Source organism: Mus musculus, chromosome 13, assembly GCF_000001635.26.
Source record: "Mus musculus strain C57BL/6J chromosome 13, GRCm38.p6 C57BL/6J".
NCBI classification, from domain to species: Eukaryota; Metazoa; Chordata; class Mammalia; order Rodentia; family Muridae; genus Mus; species Mus musculus.
This window is the reverse complement of record NC_000079.6, coordinates 62,147,613-62,170,307: the sequence shown is the minus strand read 5'-3', so window position 1 is coordinate 62,170,307 and position 22,695 is coordinate 62,147,613. Positions and strand designations below refer to the sequence as shown.

General features: G+C 40.9%; 1 protein-coding gene and 1 pseudogene across 3 annotated transcripts in view; both read right to left on the bottom strand.

Moving 5' to 3' along the window:
• Positions 1-22,695, bottom strand: part of Zfp808 (zinc finger protein 808) — a 44,082-nt gene that overhangs the window by 3,631 nt on the left and 17,756 nt on the right. For all 3 annotated transcript variants that reach the window (XM_017315558.2, NM_001039239.2, XM_017315559.2), the window contains exons 2-3: positions 740-866; positions 494-554 (exon numbers count right to left, since the gene is read on the bottom strand). In XM_017315558.2, coding sequence (XP_017171047.1) covers positions 494-554; positions 740-866 — 188 coding nt within the window. The remainder of the gene's footprint in view (positions 1-493; positions 555-739; positions 867-22,695) is intronic.
• Gm36501 (predicted gene, 36501) lies at positions 18,574-19,140 on the bottom strand (annotated as a pseudogene).

Sequence of the window (22,695 nt, the reverse complement as noted above, 5' to 3'; positions counted from 1 at the left end):
GGTTTGACTCAGTGTTCTCATAGACATGTGAAATATGGATTAAGGTTACTGCAAAGCCCCCTACTCACCTCCCAATTGCTGCCCTTGTAACTAAACTTAGCACTGACACTGCTAATCAATGAGTACAACCAGCTTAAATAGAGACTATTTACTTCTTAGAAGCTTTTGGACACATATTTATCAACTATTCAATTCTTGTAGCTTTTCCAAATTAAGCAGAAACAGACTGGCATTTGTACTGTGTAGCGCTAATAGGGCTATGTTTCAAATGGGGATACACACTAAGGCATTGTTTCCTTGTCCTCTTTCTTAAAGGAAGATCTTTCAAAAAATCAGATACAGGACATTAAAGGTGATGGTTTTGTTGGAATGTAACACTCATCAATACACTTAAAGCTGTGCTAATCTACACTGCTCCTTTTCTTATCAATTTTCAGCACAAATTAACATATATTTAAAGGTAGATTTGTATGAGCTTGCACATGAAAATTACCTTCTGTGTCTTCTAGAACTTTGACAATGTTCTTCAATATTTTGGGCTTCCCAATTAAAGCCTAAAACAGAAAATGTATGCCTTGAAATTTGGCAAAATGTAAGTTACTATCTTCAGTGAACCTTATAGTCATGCATGATTTATTCACCAAATCCTTCCTTCATTTTTATTGAAACTACAGAAGTGCATCAAAAGAAAAAATTTTTTCTTGAATTTTAAATCAGGGAAGGGAATTCATAGTCTTACCTATAGCATTGAGGTTCCTGTAGGTTTCCAGCATGACATCTTTGTAGAGCTTCTTCTGAGAAGGATCCAGCAGAGCCCACTCCTCTTGAGTGAAGTTCACATGCACGTCCCTATAAGTCACTGCATTCTAGAGCATCCCATAAACGTGTACAAAAGAAAGCACAATAGAACAACATCGGGCATCTATTCTTCATAGGCAATGTCTTCATATAATTCTGGGGCCTGTAAAACTTATTTACTCACACCCAAGTTCTACTGTAACTACCAAGTCATATCAGAAGGAACCTTAATAATAAGGTTCACCCCTGTCATTTCTTTTTTTTTCTTTTTTTAAGAGTTATGTATTTCATATATGTGAGCACACTGTTGCTATCTTCAGACTCCCACATGAGGGCATTGGATCCCTATTACAGGTGGTTGTGAGCCACCAAGTGGTTGCTGGGAATTAAATGCAGGACCTCTGCATGAACAATCAGTTTCCTAAGTGCTGAGGCATCTCTCTAGCCCTGTCACCCCTGTCATTTCTCAGCCCTTTGAATAGGATGTAGCCTTTTTTAAAAATGTCAATTACACATATAAAGAGAAAAGCTCTACAAGAGCAATAGTGTTTGGCACACACCAAAGAAATTGTATTAATATTAACAAGTACTAAATATAAAAATCAATAAGCATGCTGGGTCTACTGGCTTATGCATTTAACAATTCAGTCAGAGCCAGGCATGGTGGCACATGCTTTTAATCTCAGGACTTGGGTGGCAGAGGCAGGCAAATTTCTGAGTTAGAGGCAAGCCTGGTCTACAGAGTGAGTTCCAGGACAGCCAGGGCTACACAGAAAAATCCTGTCTCACAAAACCAAACCAAACCACACCAAACCAAACCAAACCAAAACAAACCAAAACAAAACAAAACAAAACAAACCAATGCAGTCAGGAGACATAGGCAGAAGGCATTGAGTAGGATGTCAGTGTGATGTATACAATGAGTTCTACGACACCCAAAGATACATAGGAAGACCCTGTATCTCCTGCCATAATTAACCAACCAAACCAGAAACATAGAATGAACTTATGTGCTTTTATTTAAGTTCTTATTTTTAAAAAAAGATTTTATTTATATATTTTATGTATATGTTACTGCAGCTTTCTTCAGACACATCAGAAGAGGGCATCAGATCCCAATACAGATGGCTGTGAACCACTATGTGGTTGCTGGGAATTGATCTTTGGAAGAGCAGTCAGTGCTCTTACCTGCTGTGGGATCTCTCCAGCCCTTTACTTAAACTCTTTTGAGAATGATACATACAATACAGTTCTGTATTCATCTTCCAGAACCTGAGGTACACCAGTTCACAATATAACATTAACAAGATATTACCAAAAGGGAATATATGGTTTAGCAGTTCCACTTGGACATAAGAAAATATTGGCCGAGCTCCTGGGTGCCTGGTTACCTATGGTGCCAGTACTGCAGGTATTGGGGCACATGTTTTCTGCTCCTCACCTCTAATCCTATGATCCAGGAAGTGTTAGAGCACTTGGGAGTGGTGCTTCCTCTGGGTGTTGTGGGACAGGTTACAGAATTTACACCCAATGTCCACTCATGGCACCAGTCCATAGTGGAAGCAAGTTGATCCATTCTTATCTCCTTGTACAAAGCTCAAGTCCACTTGGATCAAGGACTACCACATAAAACCGGATACACTGAAACTAATAGAAGAGAAAGTGGGGGGAGAGCCTCAAACACATGGGCACAGGGAAAAATTTCCTGAACAGAACACCAATGGTTTATGCTTTGTCTTAGTCAGGGTTTCTATTCCTGCACAAACATCATGACCAAGAAGCAGTTGGGGAGGAAAGGGTTTATTTGGCTTACACTTCCAAACTGCTGTTCATCACTAAGGAAGTCAGGACTGGAACTCAAGCAGGTCAGGAAGCAGGAGCTGATGCAGAGGCCATGGAGGGTTGTTCCTTACTGTCTTGCTTCCCCTGGCTTGCTCAGCCTGCTCTCTTAATAGAATCCAAGACTACCAGCCAGGAATGGTCCCACTGACAAGGGGCTCTTCCGCCTTGATCACTAATTGAGAAAATGTCTTACAGTTGTATCTCATGGAGGCATTTCTTCAACTGAAGCTCCTTTTTCTGTGATAACTCCAGCTGTGTCAAGTTGACACAAAATTAGCCAGTATATGCTCTAAGACCTAGAATTGACAATCAACCTCAGAAAAATGCAAAGCTTCTGTAAGGAAAAGGACAGACCCAATAGGACAAAATGCAATCAACAGATTGGGAAAAGAATTTTACCAACCCTACATCTGCTAGAGGGCTTATATTCAATATATATAAAGAACTTAAGAAGTTAGACGCCAGAGAACCAAATAACCCTATTAAAAATAGAGTCCAGAGCTAAACAAAGAATTCTCAACTGAGGAATATTCAGTGGCTGAGAAGCACCTAAAGAAATAGTCAACATCCTTAGTCAAAAGGGAAATGCAAACCAAAACAACTCTGAGATTCCACCTCACATCTGTCAGAATGGGTAAGATCAAAATTTCATGTGACAGCAGATGTTGGTGAGGATTTGGCAAAAGAGGAATACTCCTCCATTGTTGGTGGGATTGCAAGCTGGTACAACCACTCTGGAAATCAGTCTCCAGTTTATTCAGAAAATTAGACATAGTATTACCTGAGAACCCAGCTATAACACTTCTGTGTATATACCCAAAAGATGCTCCAACATATAACAAGGACACATGTTCCATTATGTTCATAGCAGCCTTACTTATAATAGCCAGCTGCTGCAAAGACCTCACATGTTCTTCAACAGAGGAGTGGATACAGAAAATGTGGTACATTTACACAATGGAGTCCAACTCAGCTATTAAAAACAATGACTTCATGAAATTCTTAGGAATATTAACGGAAATAGACAATATCATCCTGAATGAGGTAACCCAGTAAAAAAGGACACACATGATATGCACTCATTGATAAGTAGATATTAGCTGAAAAGCTCAGAATAACCAAGGTAAAATTAATAGACCATATGAAGCGAAAGAAGAATGAAAGCCAAAATGTGGATGTTTCAATCCTTGTAGAAGGGGGAAGAAAACACTCATGGGAGGGAAATTGTGGCAGGACTTGGGAAGAAGTGAGGAGTGGAAGGTAGGAAAAGGGGGACAGGACCAAGTATGGGAGGAGAGAGGGATGATTTACAGAGGAACAAAAGTTTGAACACAGGTGTGTAGCAATGGGGAAGGGTGATCTGGGGATAGCTACCAGCAAGCCCAAGATGCTATGAGAGCAAAAGGCTCCCAGAATGTAACAGGGATGAGATTAGTTGAAATGCCCAACAAAGGAGGGGAGAATCATTAGAGAACATATCCACAGGTTAGGCAAGGCCCCCATTTGGAGGCTGGAGCCACCCACTCATCTTCAAATTCCTAACCCAGAATGTCCTGTGTAAAGGAAAGAATGGGACAAAGTATGGAGCAGTGTCTGAGGGAAAGACCATCCAGAGACTGCCTCACTTGGGAATCTAGCCCTTATACAGACAGCATCCAGAGACTGCCCCACTTGGGAATCCATCCCCTATACAGACACCAAACCCAGACACTACTGTGCATGCCAAGAAATGCTTGCTGACAGAAGCCTATTATACCTGTCTCCTTAGAGGCAATGCCAGAGCCTGACAAATACAGAGGCACATGATCACAGCCAACCACTGGACTGAGCACATGGACCCCAACGGAGGAGTTAGAGAAAGGACTGAAACAGCTGAAGGGGTTTGCAACCCCATAGGAAGAACAACAATAACAACCAACCAGATACCTCAGAACTCCTAGGAACTAAACCACCAAACAAAGAGTACAGATATTGGCACCCATGGCTCCAGCCCTAAGTGGAGCAGAGGATGGAATTGTCTGGCATCAATAGGAGGAGAAGCCGTTGGTCCTGTGAAGGCTCCATGCCCCAGTGTACTGGAATGCCAGAGTGGTGAAATGGGAGTAGGAGGGTGGGAAGGGCAGTATCCTCATAGAAGCAGGACGAGGGAGTATGGGAAAAGGGGGTTCCAGAGGGGAAATGGTGAACAGATATAATATTTGAAATGTTTTATGTATTTGAAATACACAAAATATCCAATTAAAAAAAATTCCAAAACCTCCTTCCATTATTTGGGACTCTTATGATAGAAAACCAACTTCAAGTATAAAAGCAAAAACCATGAGCAAATATTGTTTCCTGGCTTGCTCTCTTGCTCATCCAGACCAGCCCTACTCACTTAGCAATTCTTCCACACTCAGTGGATGAGCCTTCCCTAGTCAAGTGTCAATGCCACAATCTCTCACCAAGTTAGCAAACAACCATTCTGACTGTGTACCGCCTCAACTGTAGTTCTCTCAAATGATTGTAGGCTCTGAAATGCTGACAAATTAAGTAACTTAGGAGACAGAGACAATAATATATGAAAATGATTTAAGAACCCCCATACCAAATCAGTCACTGAAGGATTAAAAATCCAAACACTGATGACTGCAAGGACTGGAAAACACAGATTCTCCAAGAAAGGAGGAGAGGCAACCTTTTCAGGTCAAGAAGAGAAAGCTAACACTGTTTCTCCACAGAAAGTTCCCAAACCAACAAAAACTCAAGGAACTGATAGTAATTTATCAGAAGAAGAAGAAAAGAGGTGAAGGCTTATTATTTCCTAGACAAACAATAGTATAATTAGATTATAATTAATGAATCATACAACATAGATGGCAGCACTGTAAAAAGGAAACATAAACAGGCCTGTGAACCTAACATGGTCATTTAAATAAGAACCGCAAGACTATAATCAGAATGAAAATTACAAACTCAGTGGCCAGCACTCTTCCTGTTCATTGCTATTGTCTGCTTTGACAATAATGTGAGATGGATTGGGAATGGAGGCTAATCCAAAAAAACTGAAGAGATTAAGCATTCTGATATTATAAAATTATAAAAACGTGTACTACATTTATGAAATGGAAACTCTAAAAAAATACAAAATACCAGGTTAAAAAACACTGTATGGTTTCTATTATACACATAAGCTTGCTTGATTTGCTTACCTTGCATTATAAGATATTAGCACCTCTGAAGACAAGTCTGTCCCTATGTTCATGTGTATGATTTTTTGTGAGAGAGAATGTTTTCCATGTATGTGTGAGTGGCACACCAGAGAGGAGGGTGTCAGACCCCCTGGATCTGGAGTCGCAGGTAGTAAACATGGGTGGTGGTATCTAAACTCAGATCATCCCAAGCAAAATGCTTCCTAAGTGACCTGCCCAGGTCACAGATTCTTTTCACGCAATAAAAGAAAAGACTTAACATAGATTAATAACAACAAAAATTTAAACTAACAAAGAAGTGAATAAATTACTTCAGAGAACCTGAAGCTCAGTGTTTAGATGTGAGTTATAGGGCCAGGGTAGAGGCACGTGGACCATCTCTAGTAACTGTTATCTGAGACCCAATAATCATGGCTATCCCTACTGCTGAGTCTTCTACTGCCCTTATACTTACCTGCTGTGTGTAGAGAAAAAGCCAAAAAAAAAAAAATCTTTATTAGTAAATGTTTTCTACTTGAACAGAACAGATAGTTTGGATCTCTCTATGTATGTAGAAAGTGGATATATAAGAATGGCTCACAGAATGTGGTATAACTAGGAAACCAATAACTGCATACCAATGGAAAGTTGAAGGATATAGTAGTGCCTGTATGTCTCAACTGGCCTTCCTCATATACCATAATTCCAAAGATGGAACCTCTAATGGTAGAAAAATCAACTGATCTCTCTTACCACAGTATGGCAAGCATAAAGAGAGAAGGAGAGAGCATCTTCAATATCCTTTATAAATGTAGGATGCCGCCAGAAGTTGTAGCCTAGATTAAAGACTGTTTTTGTCAATTCAAAAGCTCCAGAAGGAAGCAGGGTTCTCCCTAGCCAGGCATGGTGGTGCATGCTTTTAATCTGAGCACTTGGGAAGCAGAGGCAGGGGGGTTTCTGAGTTGGAGGCCAGCCTGGTCTACAGAGTGAGTTCCAGGACAGCCAGGGCTACACAGAGAAACCCTGTCATGAAAAAACAAAAACAAATAAACAAACAAATAAAAACAACAAAAAAACTACTTTCACAATGCCCACCTGATCCAGTTTTAGCTAAGTCAACTTGATTTAATACAGTAATTTGAACTACTTGAAGTAGTGTTAATTACACTTGACAATAAGTTCAGTTCTTTATCCAGATTCATGACTGCCTTTTCTGCAGCCAGAGTAATGGCCAGTCAAGGTGATTATCGACCAGGTCAAATTGATTACCTCACTTCTCATTGCTAATGTCAAGTACTGCCAAACCAGGAAAACTTTCCCCTTCAAAGCCTAGGCTAGAAGAGATGCAGCACTGTCTTCCCATCATGTGGTCTTAGGGACAGGATCAGATGTTCAAAGCTGTTATCAATTACATAGCATGAGCCAGCCTAGGCATCAAGAGACCTTGTCCTAAACTGCCCTTGTAATAAAATAAAAGAAATTTTTATATGTGGGAAACACTACAGAATTGCAAATAGTAACAGATCAGAGCAGTGATGAATTTACAGAAATTACATTGAAAAGGGAACCAGTAATTGTTTTGTTTTGTTTTGGTTTGGTTTTGGTTTTGGTTTTTGGTTTTTGAAGATAGGGTTTTTCTGTATAGCCCTGGCTATCCTGGAACTCACGCTATAGACCAGGCTGTCCTCAAACTCAGAAATCTGCCTGCCTCTGCCTCCCAAGTGCTGGGATTAAAAGCGTGCACCATCGGCAGGAGACATCTTGGATCAGGGACTCCACTGAGACTAGTCTGCACAGGTGAGAGTGTGGACTATAGGAGCTGACAGTTACTGGGACAGGATGTCTGAGGCACCCCCCTTTTCGTGCTCCAGACATCCGGGCACCTGTCCTGCCAGAGGATAGGTGTCCAACCGGCCGGGAGGGATTTGCCTGAGCATCAGCGGGAGCCATCTTGCTTTCCGGATCCCTATGAGACTAGTCTGTGCAGGTGAGAGTGAGGACTACAGAAGCTAACAGCTTCCGAGACAGGCCAAAGCAACACAGCTTCTGGGACAGGTCCTGTATTGGGCCATCATCTTCGGCCAGGAGGGAAATCCCAACGCCAGATATCTGTGCACCTTCCCTGTAAGAGTAGAGCTTGCCTGCAGAGAGTGCTCTGACCACTGAAACTCAGAGGAGGGAGCTAGTCTCGCAGGACTGCTGAGAGAGGCTAACAGAATCCCGACAGGAACAATCTCTAACCAGAGACAACTAAAACAACTAACTCCAGAGATTACCAGATGGAGAAAGGCAAACATAAGAATCTTACTAACAGAAAACAAGACCACTGATCATCATCAGAACGCAGCACTCCCACCCCACCCAGTCCTGGGCACCCCAAAACACCCGAAAAGATAGACCCGGATTTAAAAGCATATCTCATGATGATGGTAGAGGACATCAAGAAGGACTTTAATAACTCACTTAAAGAAATACAGGAGAACACTGCAAAACATGTAGAAGACCTTAGAGAGGAAGCACAAAAATCCCTTAAAGAATTGCAGGAAAACATGACCAAACAGGTGATGGAATTGAATAAAACCATCCAAGACCTAAAATGGGAAGTAGACACAATAAAGAAAACCCAAAGTGAGGCAACGCTGGAGATAGAAACCCTAGGAAAGAAATCTGGAACCATAGATGGCAGCATGAGCAACAGAATACAAGAGACGGAAGAGAGAATCTCAGGTGCACAAGATTCCATAGAGAACATGGTACAACAATCAAAGAAAATATAAAATGCAAAAATATCCAAACTCAAAACATCCAGGAAATCCAGGACACAATGAGAAGACCATCCTATGGATAATAGGAGTAGATGAGAATGAAGACTTTCAACTCAAAGGGCCAGCAAATATCTTCAACAAACTTATTGAAGAAAATTTACCAAACGTAAAGAAAGACATGCCCATGAATATACAAGAAGCCTACAGAACTCCAAATAGACTGGACCAGAAAAGAAATTCCTCCCGAAACAATAATCAGAACAACAAATGCACTACATAAAGATAGAATAAAAAGCAGTAAGGGAAAAAGGTGAAGTAACATAAAAAGGCAAGACTATCAGAATTACACCAGACTTTTCACCAGAGACTATGAAAGCCAGAAGAGCCTGGACAGATGTTATACAGACACTAAGAGAGCATAAATGCCAGCCCAGGCTACTATACCCAGCCAAACTCTCAATTACTATAGATGGAGAAACCAAAGTATTCCACGACAGAACCAAATTGACACATTATCCTTCCACGAATCCAGCCCTTCAAAGGATAATAACAGAAAAAAAACAATACAAGGACGAAAACCACGCCCTAGAAAAAGCAACAAAGTAATCCTTCAACAAACCTAAAAGAAGACAGCCACAAGAACAGAATGCCAACTCTAACAACAAAAATAATAGGAAGCAACAATTACTTTTCCTTAATATCTCTTAATATTAATGGAGTCAATTCCCCAATAAAAAGACATAGACTAACAGACTGGCTACACAAACAGGACCCAACATTTTGGTGCTTACAGGAAACCCATCTCAGGGAAAAAGACAGACACAACCTCAGAGTGAAAGACTGGAAAACAATTTTCTAAGCAAATGGTCTGAAGAAACAAGCTGGAGTAGCCATTCTAATATCGAATAAAATCGACTTACTTCCAACCCAAAGTTATCAAAAAAGATAAGGAGGGACACTTCATACTCATCAAAGGTAAAATACTCCAAGAGGAACTCTCAATTCTGAATATCTATGCTCCAAATGCAAGGGCAGCCACATTCATTAAAGAAACTTTAGTAAAGCTCAAAGCACACATTGCACCTCACACAATAATAGTGGGAGACTTCAACACCCCACTTTCATCAATGGACAGATCCTGGAAACAAAAACTCAACAGGGACACAGTGAAACTAACAGAAGTGATCAAACAAATGGTCTTAACAGATATCTACAGAACATTTTTATCCTAAAACAAAAAGATATACCTTCTTCTCAGGACCTCATGGTATGTTCACCAAAATTGACCATATAATTGGTCACAAAAAAGGCCGCCACAAATACAAAAATATTGAAATTGTCCCATGCATCCTATAAGACCACCATGGACTAAGGCTGATCTTCAATAACAACATAAATGATGGATAGCAAACATTCACGTGGAAACTGAACAAAACTCTTCTCGATGATACCTTGAACAAGTAAGGAATAAAGAAAGAAATTAAAGACTTTTTAGAGTTTAATGAAAATGAAGCCACAACATACCCAAACTTATGGGACACAATGAAAGCATATCTAAGTTGGAAACTCATAGCTCTGAGCGCCTCCAAAAAGAAACTAGAGAGAGCACACACTAGCAGCTTGACAACACACCTAAAAGCTCTAGAAAAAAAGGAAGAAAATTCACCCAAGAGGAATAGATCGCAGGAAATAACCAAACTCAGGGGCGAAATCAACCAAGTAGAAACAAGAACTATTCAAAGAATCAACCAAATGAGGAGCTGGTTCTTTGAGAAAATCAACAAGATAGGTAAACCCTTAGCCAGACACACTAGAGGGCACAGGGAAAGCATCCTAATTAACAAAATCAGAAATGAAAAGGGAGACATAACAACAGATCCTGAAGAAATCCAAAACACCATCAGATCCTTCTACAAAAGGCTATACTCAACAACTCGAAAACCTAGATGAAATGGACAAATTTCTAGACAGATACCAGGTACCAAAGTTAAATCAGGATCAAGTTAATGATCTAAACAGTCCCATATGCCCTAAAGAAATAGAAGCAGTCATTAATAGTCTCCCAGCCAAAAAACGCCCAGGACCAGATGGGTTTAGTGCAAAGTTCTATCAAACCTTCAAAGAAGATCTAATTCCAGTTCTGCACAAACTATTCCACAAGATAGAAGTAGAAGGTACTTTACCCAACTCATTCTATGAAGCCACAATTACTCTGATATGTAAACCTCAGAAAGATCCAACAAAGATAGAGAACCTCAGACCAATTTTTTTTATGAATATCGATGCAAAAATACTCAATAAAATTCTAGCTAACCGAATCCAAGAACACATTAAAACAATCATCCATCCTGACCAAGTAGGTTTTATTCCAGGGATGCAGGGATGGTTTAATATATGGAAATCCATCAACATAATCCATTATATAAACAAAGTCAAAGACAAAAACCACATGATCATCTCCTTAGACGCAGAGAAAGCATTTGACAGAATCCAACATCCATTCATGATAAAAGTCTTGGAAAGATCAGGAATTCAAGGCCCATACCTAACCATGGTAAAAGCAATCTACAGCAAACCAGTAGCCAACATCAAAGTAAATGGTGAGAAGCTGGAAGCAATCCCACTAAAATCAGGGACTAGACAAAGCTGCCCACTTTCTCCCTACCTATTCAACATTGTACTTGAAGTCCTAGCCAGAGAAATTCGACAACAAAAGAATTCGACAACAAAAGGAGATCAAGGGGATACAAATTGGAAAGGAAGAAGTCAAAATATCACTTTTTGCAGGTGATATGAGAGTATATATAGATGACCCTAAAAATTCCACCAGAGAACTCGTAAACCTGATAAACAGCTTCAGTGAAGTAGCTGGATATAAAATTAACTCAAAAAAGTCAATGGCTTTTCTCTACACAAAGAATAAACAGGCTGAGAAAGAAATTAAGGAAACAACACCCTTCCAATAGTCACAAATAATATAAAATACCTTGGCGTGACTCTAACTAAGGAAGTGAAAGATCTGTATGATAAGAGCTTCAAGTCTCTGAAGAAAGAAATTAAAGAAGATCTCAGAAGATGGAAAGATCTCCCACGCTCATGGTTTGGCAGGATCAACATTGTAAAAATGGCTAACTTGCCAAAAGCAATCTACAGATTCAATGCAATCCCCATCAAAATTCCAACTCAATTCTTCAAAAAATTAGAAAGAGCAATCAGCAGATTCATCTGGAATAACAAAAAACCTAGGATAGCAAAAACTCTTCTCAAGGATAAAAGAACCTCTGGTGGAATCACCATGCTTTACCTAAAGCTGTACTACAGAGCAATTGTGATTAAAGACTGCATGGTACTGGTATAGCAACAGACAAGTAAACCAATGGAATAGAATTAAGACCCAGAAATGAACCCACACACCCATGGTCACTTGATCTTTGACAAGGGAGCTAAAACCATTCAGTGGAAAAAAGACAGCATTTTCAACAAATGATGCTGGCACAACTGGTGGTTATCATGTAGAAGAATGCGAATTGATCCATTCCTATCTCCTTGTACTAAGGTCAAATCTAAGTGGATCAAGGAACTCCACATAAAACCAGAGACACTGAAAGTTATAGAGGAAAAATTCCTGAATAGAACAGCAATGGCTTGTGCTGTAAGATCGAGAACTGACAAATGGGACCTCATAAAACTGCAAAGCTTCTGTAAGGCAAAAGACACCATCAATAAGACAAAAAGGCCACCAACAGATTGGGAAAGGATCTTTACCTATCCCAAATCAGATAGGGGACTAATATCCAATATATATATAAAGAACTCAAGAAGGTAAATGCCAGAAAATCAAATAACCCCATTAAAAAATGGGGCTCAGAGCTAAAAAAAAGAATTATCACCTGAGGAATACCGAATGGCTGAGAAGCACCTGAAAAAATGTTCAGCATCCTCAATCACCAGGGAAATGCAAATCAAAACAACCCTGAGATTCCATCTCACACCAGTCAGAATGGCAAAGATCAAAAATTCAGGTGACAGCAGATGCTGGTGAGGATGTGGAGAAAGAGGAACACTCCTTCATTGTTGGTGGGATTGCAAGCTTGTACAACCACTCAGGAAATCAGTGTGGTGCTTCCTCAGAAAATTGGACATAATACTACCGGAGGATCCCGCAATACCTCTCCCGGGCATATATCCAGAAGATGTTCCAACTGGTAAGAAGGACACATGCTCCACTATGTTCATAGCAGCCTTATTTATAATAGCCAGAAGCTGCAAAGAACCCAGATGCCCCTCAACAGAAGAATGGATAAAAAAAAATGTGGTACATTTACACAATGGAGTACTACTCAGCTATTAAAAAGAATGAATTTATGAAATTCCTAGGCAAATGGATGGACGTGGAGGGCATTATCCTGAGTGAGGTAACCCAATCACAAAAGAACTCAAATGATATGTACTCACTGATAAGTAGGTATTAGCCCAGAAACTTAGAATACCCAAGATATAAGATACAATTTGCGAAACACATGAAACTCAAGAAGAACAAAGACCAAAGTGTAGACACTTTGCCCCTTCTTAGAATTGGGAACAAAACACCCATGGAAGGAGTTACAGAGACAAAGTTTGGAGCTGAGACAAAAGGATGGACCATCTAGAGACTGCCATATCCAGAGATCCACCCCATAATCAGCTTTCAAACACTGACACCATTGCATACACTAGCAAGATTTTGCTGCAAGGACCCTGATATAGCTGTCTCTTGTGAGACTATGCCGGGGCCTAGCAAACACAGAAGTGGATGCTCACAGTCAGCTATTGGTTGGATCACAGGGCCCCCAATGGAGGAGCTAGAGAAAGTACCCAAGGAGCTAAAGGGAACTGCAACCCTATAGGTGGAACAACAACATGAACTAACAAGTACCCCGAAGCTCTTGTCCCTAGCTGCATATATATCAAAAGGTGGCCTAGTCGGCCATCACTGGAAAGAGAGGCCCATTGGTCATGCAAACTTTATATGCCCCAGTACAGGGGAACGCCAGGGCCAAAAAGTGGGAGTGGGTGGGAGGGTATGGGGGACTTTTGGGATAGCATTGGAAATGTAAATGAGGAAAATACCTAATTAAAAAATATATACATATATATATATAAAGCGCGCACCACCAAGCCCGGCATTTTTTTTTTTGAGACAGGGTATCTCTCTGTAGTCTAAGCTGTACTGGAACTCACTCTGTAGACCAGGGTGGTCTTGAACTCAGAAATCCGCATGCTTCTCAATAATTGTTTTTTTCATACTTAAATAAAATTGAAAAACTGCATAGACATACTGACGTCCAAAACAAGCAGCCTATACCCTCATATCAGGAATAGCATTAATGAAACACTATTTGAACTTGCCTCTATGTGGACTCTTAGCTGCTGACACCTGTATCTTGACACAGGCAACTACAACCACTGGCCTGGGTTTCAATTCCTGAGCTGACTTAATGATGTCAGTTAAGATTGCACATGTATCTGTAGAACAGTACCCTACGTGCAAATTGAATACTCATTGGCTTAACTGACGTTCACAAATCAAACACCCATCAATATAGGCTGTCTTCATCACAGAACATGATTAATACATGATCCAAAATTAAAAATCACCTCCCTGTCATAATCAGGTCTTGTTCATAATGGCAACTCCAGCAGCTGATTGCCTACCCTGTTTCCCCAGTAGGGATCTCAATAAACTCTCTTCTCTTGTGGTGTGAATGCAGAAGCCATGCCCATCATGCAAATCCTGTTCCTCTTACTGTAATAAAAAACTTGATTACATACATGATTCAGCAAGTAATTTAAAAACACCGTGGTGGTAGTGATTTAGACTTAAGTATTTAGTTGGTTTAGTCAATAGGAGAACAATGTTATTGTACTGGGGAAAAACAGAGTGGAATCAATGCTACCTGACTCAACATAGGAAAGCTTGTCTCAGAAACATTATTTAAAGCCTGCAAGTACACCTGGTGTGGATTAACATCTTTCCCAGGGAGAGATCACTTATTCAGCTCTGGCTGATGCCCAAAGAAGACCCAGCCTAGGAAACAGCATGAATTCCACATATGGTGTCATCAATAAGTCCTTTTAGGTTCAGCCCCCAAGTTATACTTTGAATAATTTACTGGGGGACAGGACATTGCAAGTCACTGAGGCTGATGCAGATTTACAGAGCAAAACTATCTTCTAGTCCATAATGTAAGATCTAGAAAAGAGGTTTTGTTGTTATTGTTGTTGTTATTTGTTTTTTTGTTTTGTTTTGTTTTGTATTTTCATGACAGGGTTTCTCTGTATAGCCCTGGCTGTCCTGGATCTCAATTTGTAGACCAGGGTAGCCTTGATCTCAGAAATCTCCCTGCCTATGCCTATCAAGTGCTGAAATTAAAGGCGTGTGCCACCACTACCCGGCTTAGAAAAGAGTTTTAAAAGATAAGATTCATGCCAGAACTCTCCCATACATAAAGGACAGAGAACACAAATACAGAAAATATCAAGGACACATCACCTAACAGCACTGTGGTTATGGTTCTACATGATCATGTCTGCTGACCTTCTCTAACCTCAGAATAAGACTGTTTGAAGGTTCTGACTCACCCACCTGTCTGTCCATCCATCCATCCATCCATCCATCCATCCATCCATCCATCCATCTATTCATCCATCCATTCATCCAAATATATGGGTGTAGCTATTTTCCACTTTGCCCAGTGTATATGTGTCTGTGTGAGTGACTCCTTTCCACTCCTCTCCTCTCTCTCTTGAAGAAAGTTAACAAACTCCCTCGCCAGAAAGTAGCTTCTAGCAATAAAAACTTGTATTTAATACTCCCCAGGCTAACCAGCAGGTTTTAATCCCCAGATATTAGTGTTTATTTATGTAGAAATAATAAAGAGTTAAGTTGATAGCAATACTAAGACATAACAGACGTAAAGAGTTAATAAAAAATAGTTTCTCCAGCACTTAATGTACCACAGAATAATGAGAAAGAATGTAGATTTTACCACAAGATTATAAGAAAGAGGTAAGATTCCCCAGCACGGCATGAAGCACAGGACAGTCATAAAGTTAAGAAGGAGTTAAGTTTTCAGAGCTTAATAAAGCACACAATAGTAATAGAGAGTTATAAAGTGAAGATACAGCAATTAATAAAGCATAGAGTTTTATAAAGTAAAAATAATGCACAGCGAGATAAAGAGGAAAGAAGCCAGCCATTTTCAGCCACAATATGAGTAAGAGAGTGTCAAGTCTCTAGAAGCCATTAGTGGATAGCATCCAGTACACTGGGAGAAAGTTACCCGGCCAGAGATCATCAGTCTTTTGGCCCTCATCCAATGCTGTGTCCCACCCTCCTGAGCTGTAAACCCCCAAAACCTGGTATGCCCCCAGCAGCAGAGCTGTCCCTAACCTGTAGCCTGATGTGGTATCTGATGCACCTAATCTGGGGAAGACTTGATGAGCAAAGGTGGGAAGATACCTGGGGCCAGAAGAAGCACTGGGACAGGTCTCTATGACAGGGAGGGGAGATCAGCAGATGGGACAGCATTTGAAATGCAAAAAACAGCACCTCAGTTTAGTAAAGCTTTCACCAAGAACCTAAGGCAATTCTGTGAGGTAAAATGTGAACTTCATCAGTGTTACCAAAGGCTTTATGTGTAGAAAATTAAAACAACACAGACTTCTCAATGCCCACAATAATGACTCAAACTGGACCGTAATCTGTTATATTTCTCACCCTCCAGCTACTACTGATCTTTCTTCCAAGCCTGATCCCCATCACCTCCTCTCTCAGTTTTGAAACTATTTGTAAAATTTATCACACAAACATGTCTGTGGAATGCAATGTTCAGAAACCCTAGAAACCAGAAATTTATTCTGTAGAATTGCCTTTCCACTACATCGACAAAACAATGTCTCAGTGTGTACACTGTATAGTAATTTTATAAGCACCCCAGTTTAACACTGCAAGGAATGCAGAACCTCTCTCTCCCCATGAAATCCAAACTCAGGAAGGCTGAGAGGCCAAGGGTTTCTGCTCAGTTCACCACATGGACGAATAGAACCATTGTCTGACTCACAGTCCATCCCAGTCCCAGCAGATCAGATTCTGATAGCTCAGCCTACCTGCTCTTCCTGGTCATGGAATTTCCTGTCCTAAACCGTGGCTGCCACACTCAGCACAGTATTGCTTGTGGTCTACCTCACAGACCACTCATGCTCCATCACAGGAGAATCCCAGCAGGATTCCACAACATACCTCTTAATGTTGCTTTTAATGACTAGGTCTCCCCAGAATTCATCTCAACCTAGAGTCACTCAGCTGTACCTCAGGACAGCAGCGACATTGCTACTGGATGAACAGAGAACAAATGACTCAGACAGCACAGACCTACCTAGCTCTGTACTTCCTCAACAGGGGCAGACAGGGCCCTAGTCTGGGAAATTTGTAGTTATCAAGAAATTCTTCCAGTCTCCCAGAGAACATCTTCTTATTCAATCAAGGGACAGAGTACCTTGTGTGTGCATTCTATTACCCTCCAATAGTCCATTTCATCCATTAACTCACTTCATAGTTGGAAAGTCCTGCAGGCAGACGTAGGTCATATTCAAACAGTAACAATTATTCAAGCAAAAAGAGCTCTTAGGTGATAAACAATGAGTCGCCTATGGAAGGATTGGAGGCTGAAGATGGATGGTGGAAATGCCATAAGTACAGCCAGAAAATATTGTTTAAAAGTTGAAATGGGCCTTATGGGCATGTGCTCTAAGAAGCTGGCCAGTTTGCGTCTCAGTCATGATGTTTGTGGAGGAATACAAACTGTGACTAAGACAGTGATGCTAACGGTTGTTTGCTTGCACTATTTCTCTCCTTGAATTACACAAGAATCCTGTCCTACTCTGGTCTGAAGGCAGAAGCCATGCTGCACATGCAAATCCTTTCCCCTTACTGCAGTGGAAAGTTGATGATATGAGTCAAACCGGTAAGTTTAAAACTGAGTGGCGGTGCAGGCAGTTCATTTCAGAATTTAGCTATAGCTTAATCAAGAAAACAATGTTATTCGACCAGGAGCAACAACTGGGATCAAGGACACTGGAGTATGTGTGGGAAAACTTTTCCAAAAACATATTTCTAGGCTGAAAATACAGCTGCTCTAGCATTAATACGTGTTTTTTTCTTTCTTTTTTTACAGTAGTTAGTTTTATTAAGTACTCTGTAAACTGAGACGAATACGCTGACATCAGAGGATACCACTTTGTCACATTATCTCACCATTGTGGCATAGGTTATGCCAAGTGCCAGAATGCCCCTTTCTATTTGTCCTAAGGATTGGGTGAAGGTGGGGACAGATCCTTCCACTTTAGGAAAGTCATGTTCATGTCACAATACACCTGGTTTAAATGGAGCAACAAAATTCCAAAGTACATTCTACCCACTTTTGAGATGTTCTAAACCCAAATATTTCTATTCAGTTGAGTGCAATGGGGCAGACACAGAAGACACCTCACCTCAACTTACATCTTTGGGATTAAACAGCATTTAACAGGGTAGGTGATTTACAGCCAAAATCAAGCAAAGATTTTCAAAGAAGCATCAACAGAAATGTTAAGAATGACATTTGAATTCCAATCCAGAAGAAGTGCTACTGGGAGATACTGAGGTCTTAGCCAATATCAGAAAGGGTTGGGAATGACCTTTTAGACACTGTTCTGTAAGAATGCTTTGGCCAATAAAGTCTGGGTCTGCTGAACCAGATATCCCGAGTACTGCAAGGCTGGCACGTGTGCAGCTCCATCAGAGTGCTCTCCAGTGTGTTATAGTTGTCTTTAAAGCTCTTCAGTTCTAGGAAGTGATTAGGGCGTTTGCTCTTCTGATTGGAGGGCAGGTATGTGACCTGGATTGTTGTTGGCGACTGAGTTAGGTCTTTGGCTGCTGACTGGTGTTGTCTCTGAGAACTTCCAATTCGTGCTTTGACCACAGTGGCCAGCTCACTCAAGGCCTCTTGATATCGCAAGTACTCACTCTGGCCAAAGACCCCTGTCCCATAGCGGGCTGTCTCATATCCATCCAGGAGAGTATCAATGAGGGCCTTGCCAACACCCTTGAAAGGAGTGCTAGTATTTCACAGATCTAGCAAGTAGGAGCGGAAATTCTTACCCATGAAAGAACAGGGGTGCCAGCCTTCAGCATGGAACGGGATCTCAGAGGCACGGATGGCATCTAGAGCTTTCATTCTGTATAGATAGTTGTAGCAACTTTGATTCCCCTGGGTTTCCAGCTGCAGTAGTCTGGTATCATCATCTGCAAGGAGCTGCGGTTCATACTTGATTTCTTGAACCCTGGATAGTCGAATATCGATCTTCTCTTTTAAGTCCTTGGGGGCATTGTGTCCTACAGGAACATGAGGTCCCCTTCTAGATTTCATTGCAAAGCGCATGATTTGTCTCTTCACAAAAATAAACAGCAGTACGAATACCAGGCTCCCGTACGCTATCACCAGCAAGACATTCACTCCAGAAAGCCAGTTACTACTAGATGCCATCGCCTCTCTCTCCAGGAACACCTGCTAGGACAGTCACGTCTCGCTTGACTGTTAGCCCAGGTTCTGCCGAAGCCAGGGCACCTAGGTTCTCTGGAGCTTTCCAAACATTTCCATATGGTTTTCAATTAAAAAAAAACAAAAACAAAAAAACAACAACAAAAAAACAGGCTAGAGTCCGTCGGAAAACATGGTGGATGGGGGCTCTAGTTAAGCATAGGACCTTCCTGTCCCATTTCCCCAACACCCCCACCCCCTCCGCCACGTGACTTATGTCCACAAAGGAACCTGGGAGTCAATACGTGTTTTGATAAGGAAATAACTCTACACAATTAAAAATTATCTTTAAAAATCTTTTCTTAATCAGATATTTTCTTTATTTACATTTCAAATGTTAGCCCCTTTCCTAGTTTCCCCTATGAAAATCCCCTATCACCTCTCCCCCTGCTTATCAACCCACCCACTACCACTTCCTAGCCATGGCATCCCCCTATATTGGGGCAGAGAACCTTCACAGAACTAAGGGCCTCTCCTCCCAGTGATGACCTACAAGGCCATCCTATTCTACATATGCAAGGGGAGCCATGAGCCCCACCGTGTGTTTTCTTTGACTGGTGATTTAGTCCCAGAGAGCTCTGGGGGTACTGGTTAGTTCATATTGTTGTTCCTCAGCCTGGGACTCTCAGCCCCATAAAGAATAGGGGAGGTACAGGAGGGAAGTTAAGTCAAGAGGGTGGGTTTTCTAATCTCAAAATTATCAGTCCCTCAAAATCAAAGTTGCTCCTTAACAAGAAACAGAAAACAAGAGTGGACAAAAGAGAGCAAAAATAAACAAGACACCATGTGGAGAGGTTCCACATCCACTCAGTCTTTCCCAGAAAGTAACACCAGGCACATTCTGTTCCCTGGGGTCCTTGGAACATCTCTCAAGGCCCCATGGCTATGAGGAACCAGCACATCTGCTGCAGCGAGATTCCACATCCTCTTTTGTCATTTCTTCCATGAAATACAAAGTTTTAGGCTTCTTCAGAACAGAATTACAGAATTATTTAGAAAAGAATTATTGTGGCACATAGACACAGACATTACTGGCATTGAGACCTACTGTGTTGGGTCCTGGTGGCCTTGTAGTTCCTGTGCCAGAAAGCATTCCTTAACCCCAAAGACCACCAAGGAGCCATTTCTGAAGTAACAGAATTTGGGTAGCTTAATTACAACTCAGGCTTGGGCTCTCCTCCAACCCAACTCTGACACAGTAGGACAGGAAGGAAAGGTGGATGAGCCCCAAATCTCAGCAGGACAAGATTTTATAGGACAATAGAACCCAGTGAGGGGGTGAGGGAGGAAGTCCAGTCTGACAAATATCTATTAGAATAACTATTGTAAGCCAACAGGTGGCTGCTCTAAGGCAAGATCATATACAATCACCACAAGTCTGAAAGTACATCTGAAACAATCAGACTACCTTTGATTAACTGCTGCTTTGAAGTAGTTAGGGAGGAACTCATGGCCAAGGACAAACAGTGGGGTCCTTGCTGGTACAGGGGTGGGGCTTGGGTACTCCTGCAGGTCAAGTTCTCAGGCTTTTTTTCTTTTCTTTAAGATGGAGGACGGTCCCAAGATGGAGTATATATAATCTCTCAAAACAACTCTCAAAGTAATTTGTGGAAATATGAATGACAATACCAGGCAAAACTGCTCCGAACAAGCAGCCTTCCTTGAAAAGTATGATGAAGCACAGCTTGATATTCGTATAAACAGTGATGCACTTAGACGATAGGAGTCCCTTTCTATACAATGCTGCAGAAGGCAACCTATCACCAGGTGAAAGCATATTCCAAGATGAACAGGAGTCACAGAAGGAACACAGGAACAGCCAAACAATCTCTCTGAATGGATTTGTCACACACAGAGCAAATGTTAATATCTACTACCAATGTTACAACAACCACATTGGTGATCTCCCCAAAACCACTTGAGTGAATGTGGTAAATAATTTACTTCCTTCAAGGCTATGATGCAGAATAGATGAAACAAGATTGTTCTTTGAAACAAGATGTATTGCTCTTGAAATTGAAGACAACTCTGATGTCTACAGTCTTTACCAAGTCATTTACATGGATAGGATTTTTCTCTTCCTTTTCCTATTTCCTGACATTAAGATGATATAAAAAGACTTGAAAATATTTACAGTGCTATAGACATAGACAAGCCATACAGAAAAGTTCATTTCCAGAACAAATGAAGTTTTTTGGCAACATTTTATAATTCCTTCTAAAAGAAGATCTAATGTTTAAATCTTCTGGGAAACCAGTATGTATATCCTATCACAAAGACACAGAGATGTCTCTTAATAAAAAATTAAAAGAAAATCTATAAATACAGTTACTGTGGTAAATGTCAACACTTCATGGTCTCTTTAAAAGTAAAATTATGAGAGTGTACTCAGTCTATCAAAGCCTTTGCATAATATAGAAGTCTTTGAGGACCAGAGAGAATTAATACTGAAGGAACTCCAAGACTACAGAGAATATAGTATGATCTTTAGCTAGCCTGCTTATGTTAAGTTCCACAGGATTGTATTTTCTTGAGAAAAACTCTAACAAGTATCATGAGTCTTCTTAAGTATACTGATGTCCCTTCTGTTGTTTCTGTATTTGCAAACTCATGCAAAGAAACCTATGAATTTCATTGATAAGGCAACCTGTTTAGATTTCACACTTCTCTTTACTTCCATGATATAACTCATTTAGGTGTAAAAGGTTATGGCTATGTACCAGTGACATCTCAGCTGCTGGTGATAAAACAAAATATCTAAGGCAACTTTTAAAAGTGTTTAACTTGGGGCTGGAGAGATGTCTTAGAATATCTGGCCACTGGTTCCCACCCAGCCAAGGGAAGTGCCCACTTCCCCAGCTTCAAATGTTCATGTCCCTGCTCTTTCAAGTAAGAGGCAGCTGTCACAGACTCACCATAGAGCTGAACCTCCAGTATGGCACAAAGTACTGGGAAGAACCCTCCTATTCTCCTGATTGGCCTGCCCGGACGCCCTGATTGGCCAGTGATTCTTGAGTGACATAAGCATGCTCCTTAGGGTTAGAGTGTGCTGAAGGCACACAGTATACACCTTCAATGCTCAGAATTCTAGTTCAGGAACTTTGAAAGTAGTGTAGTCACAGCCCAGAAAGGGACAGGACAAAAGGAAGTAGATAACTTCGCTGCTTTGACAGTACATAGTATTACGAATGAACAGTGATGCAATCAATTTTAGGTCATTGACAAGATTCTGACTGGCCCGTTTTTTTGGGTCCACACACCAGGCAATCAAGAATCTGAATAAAAATTTGAACTTGCTGTGAAACCAAGATACTACATGAGTCCTACCAAACTTATTAATACATTGTGGCCCATCAACTCAGAGGAAAAGGGGAGGGGGACCTGGGGGAAGAATTGTGCAAGCGGGGTGACTGGGAGGAAGGCAGTGAGCAGGATGTAAATTGAATAAAGAGAAATCGATTTATTAAAAAGAAGGGGAGTGCTTTTATAGTCAAGCTCAAG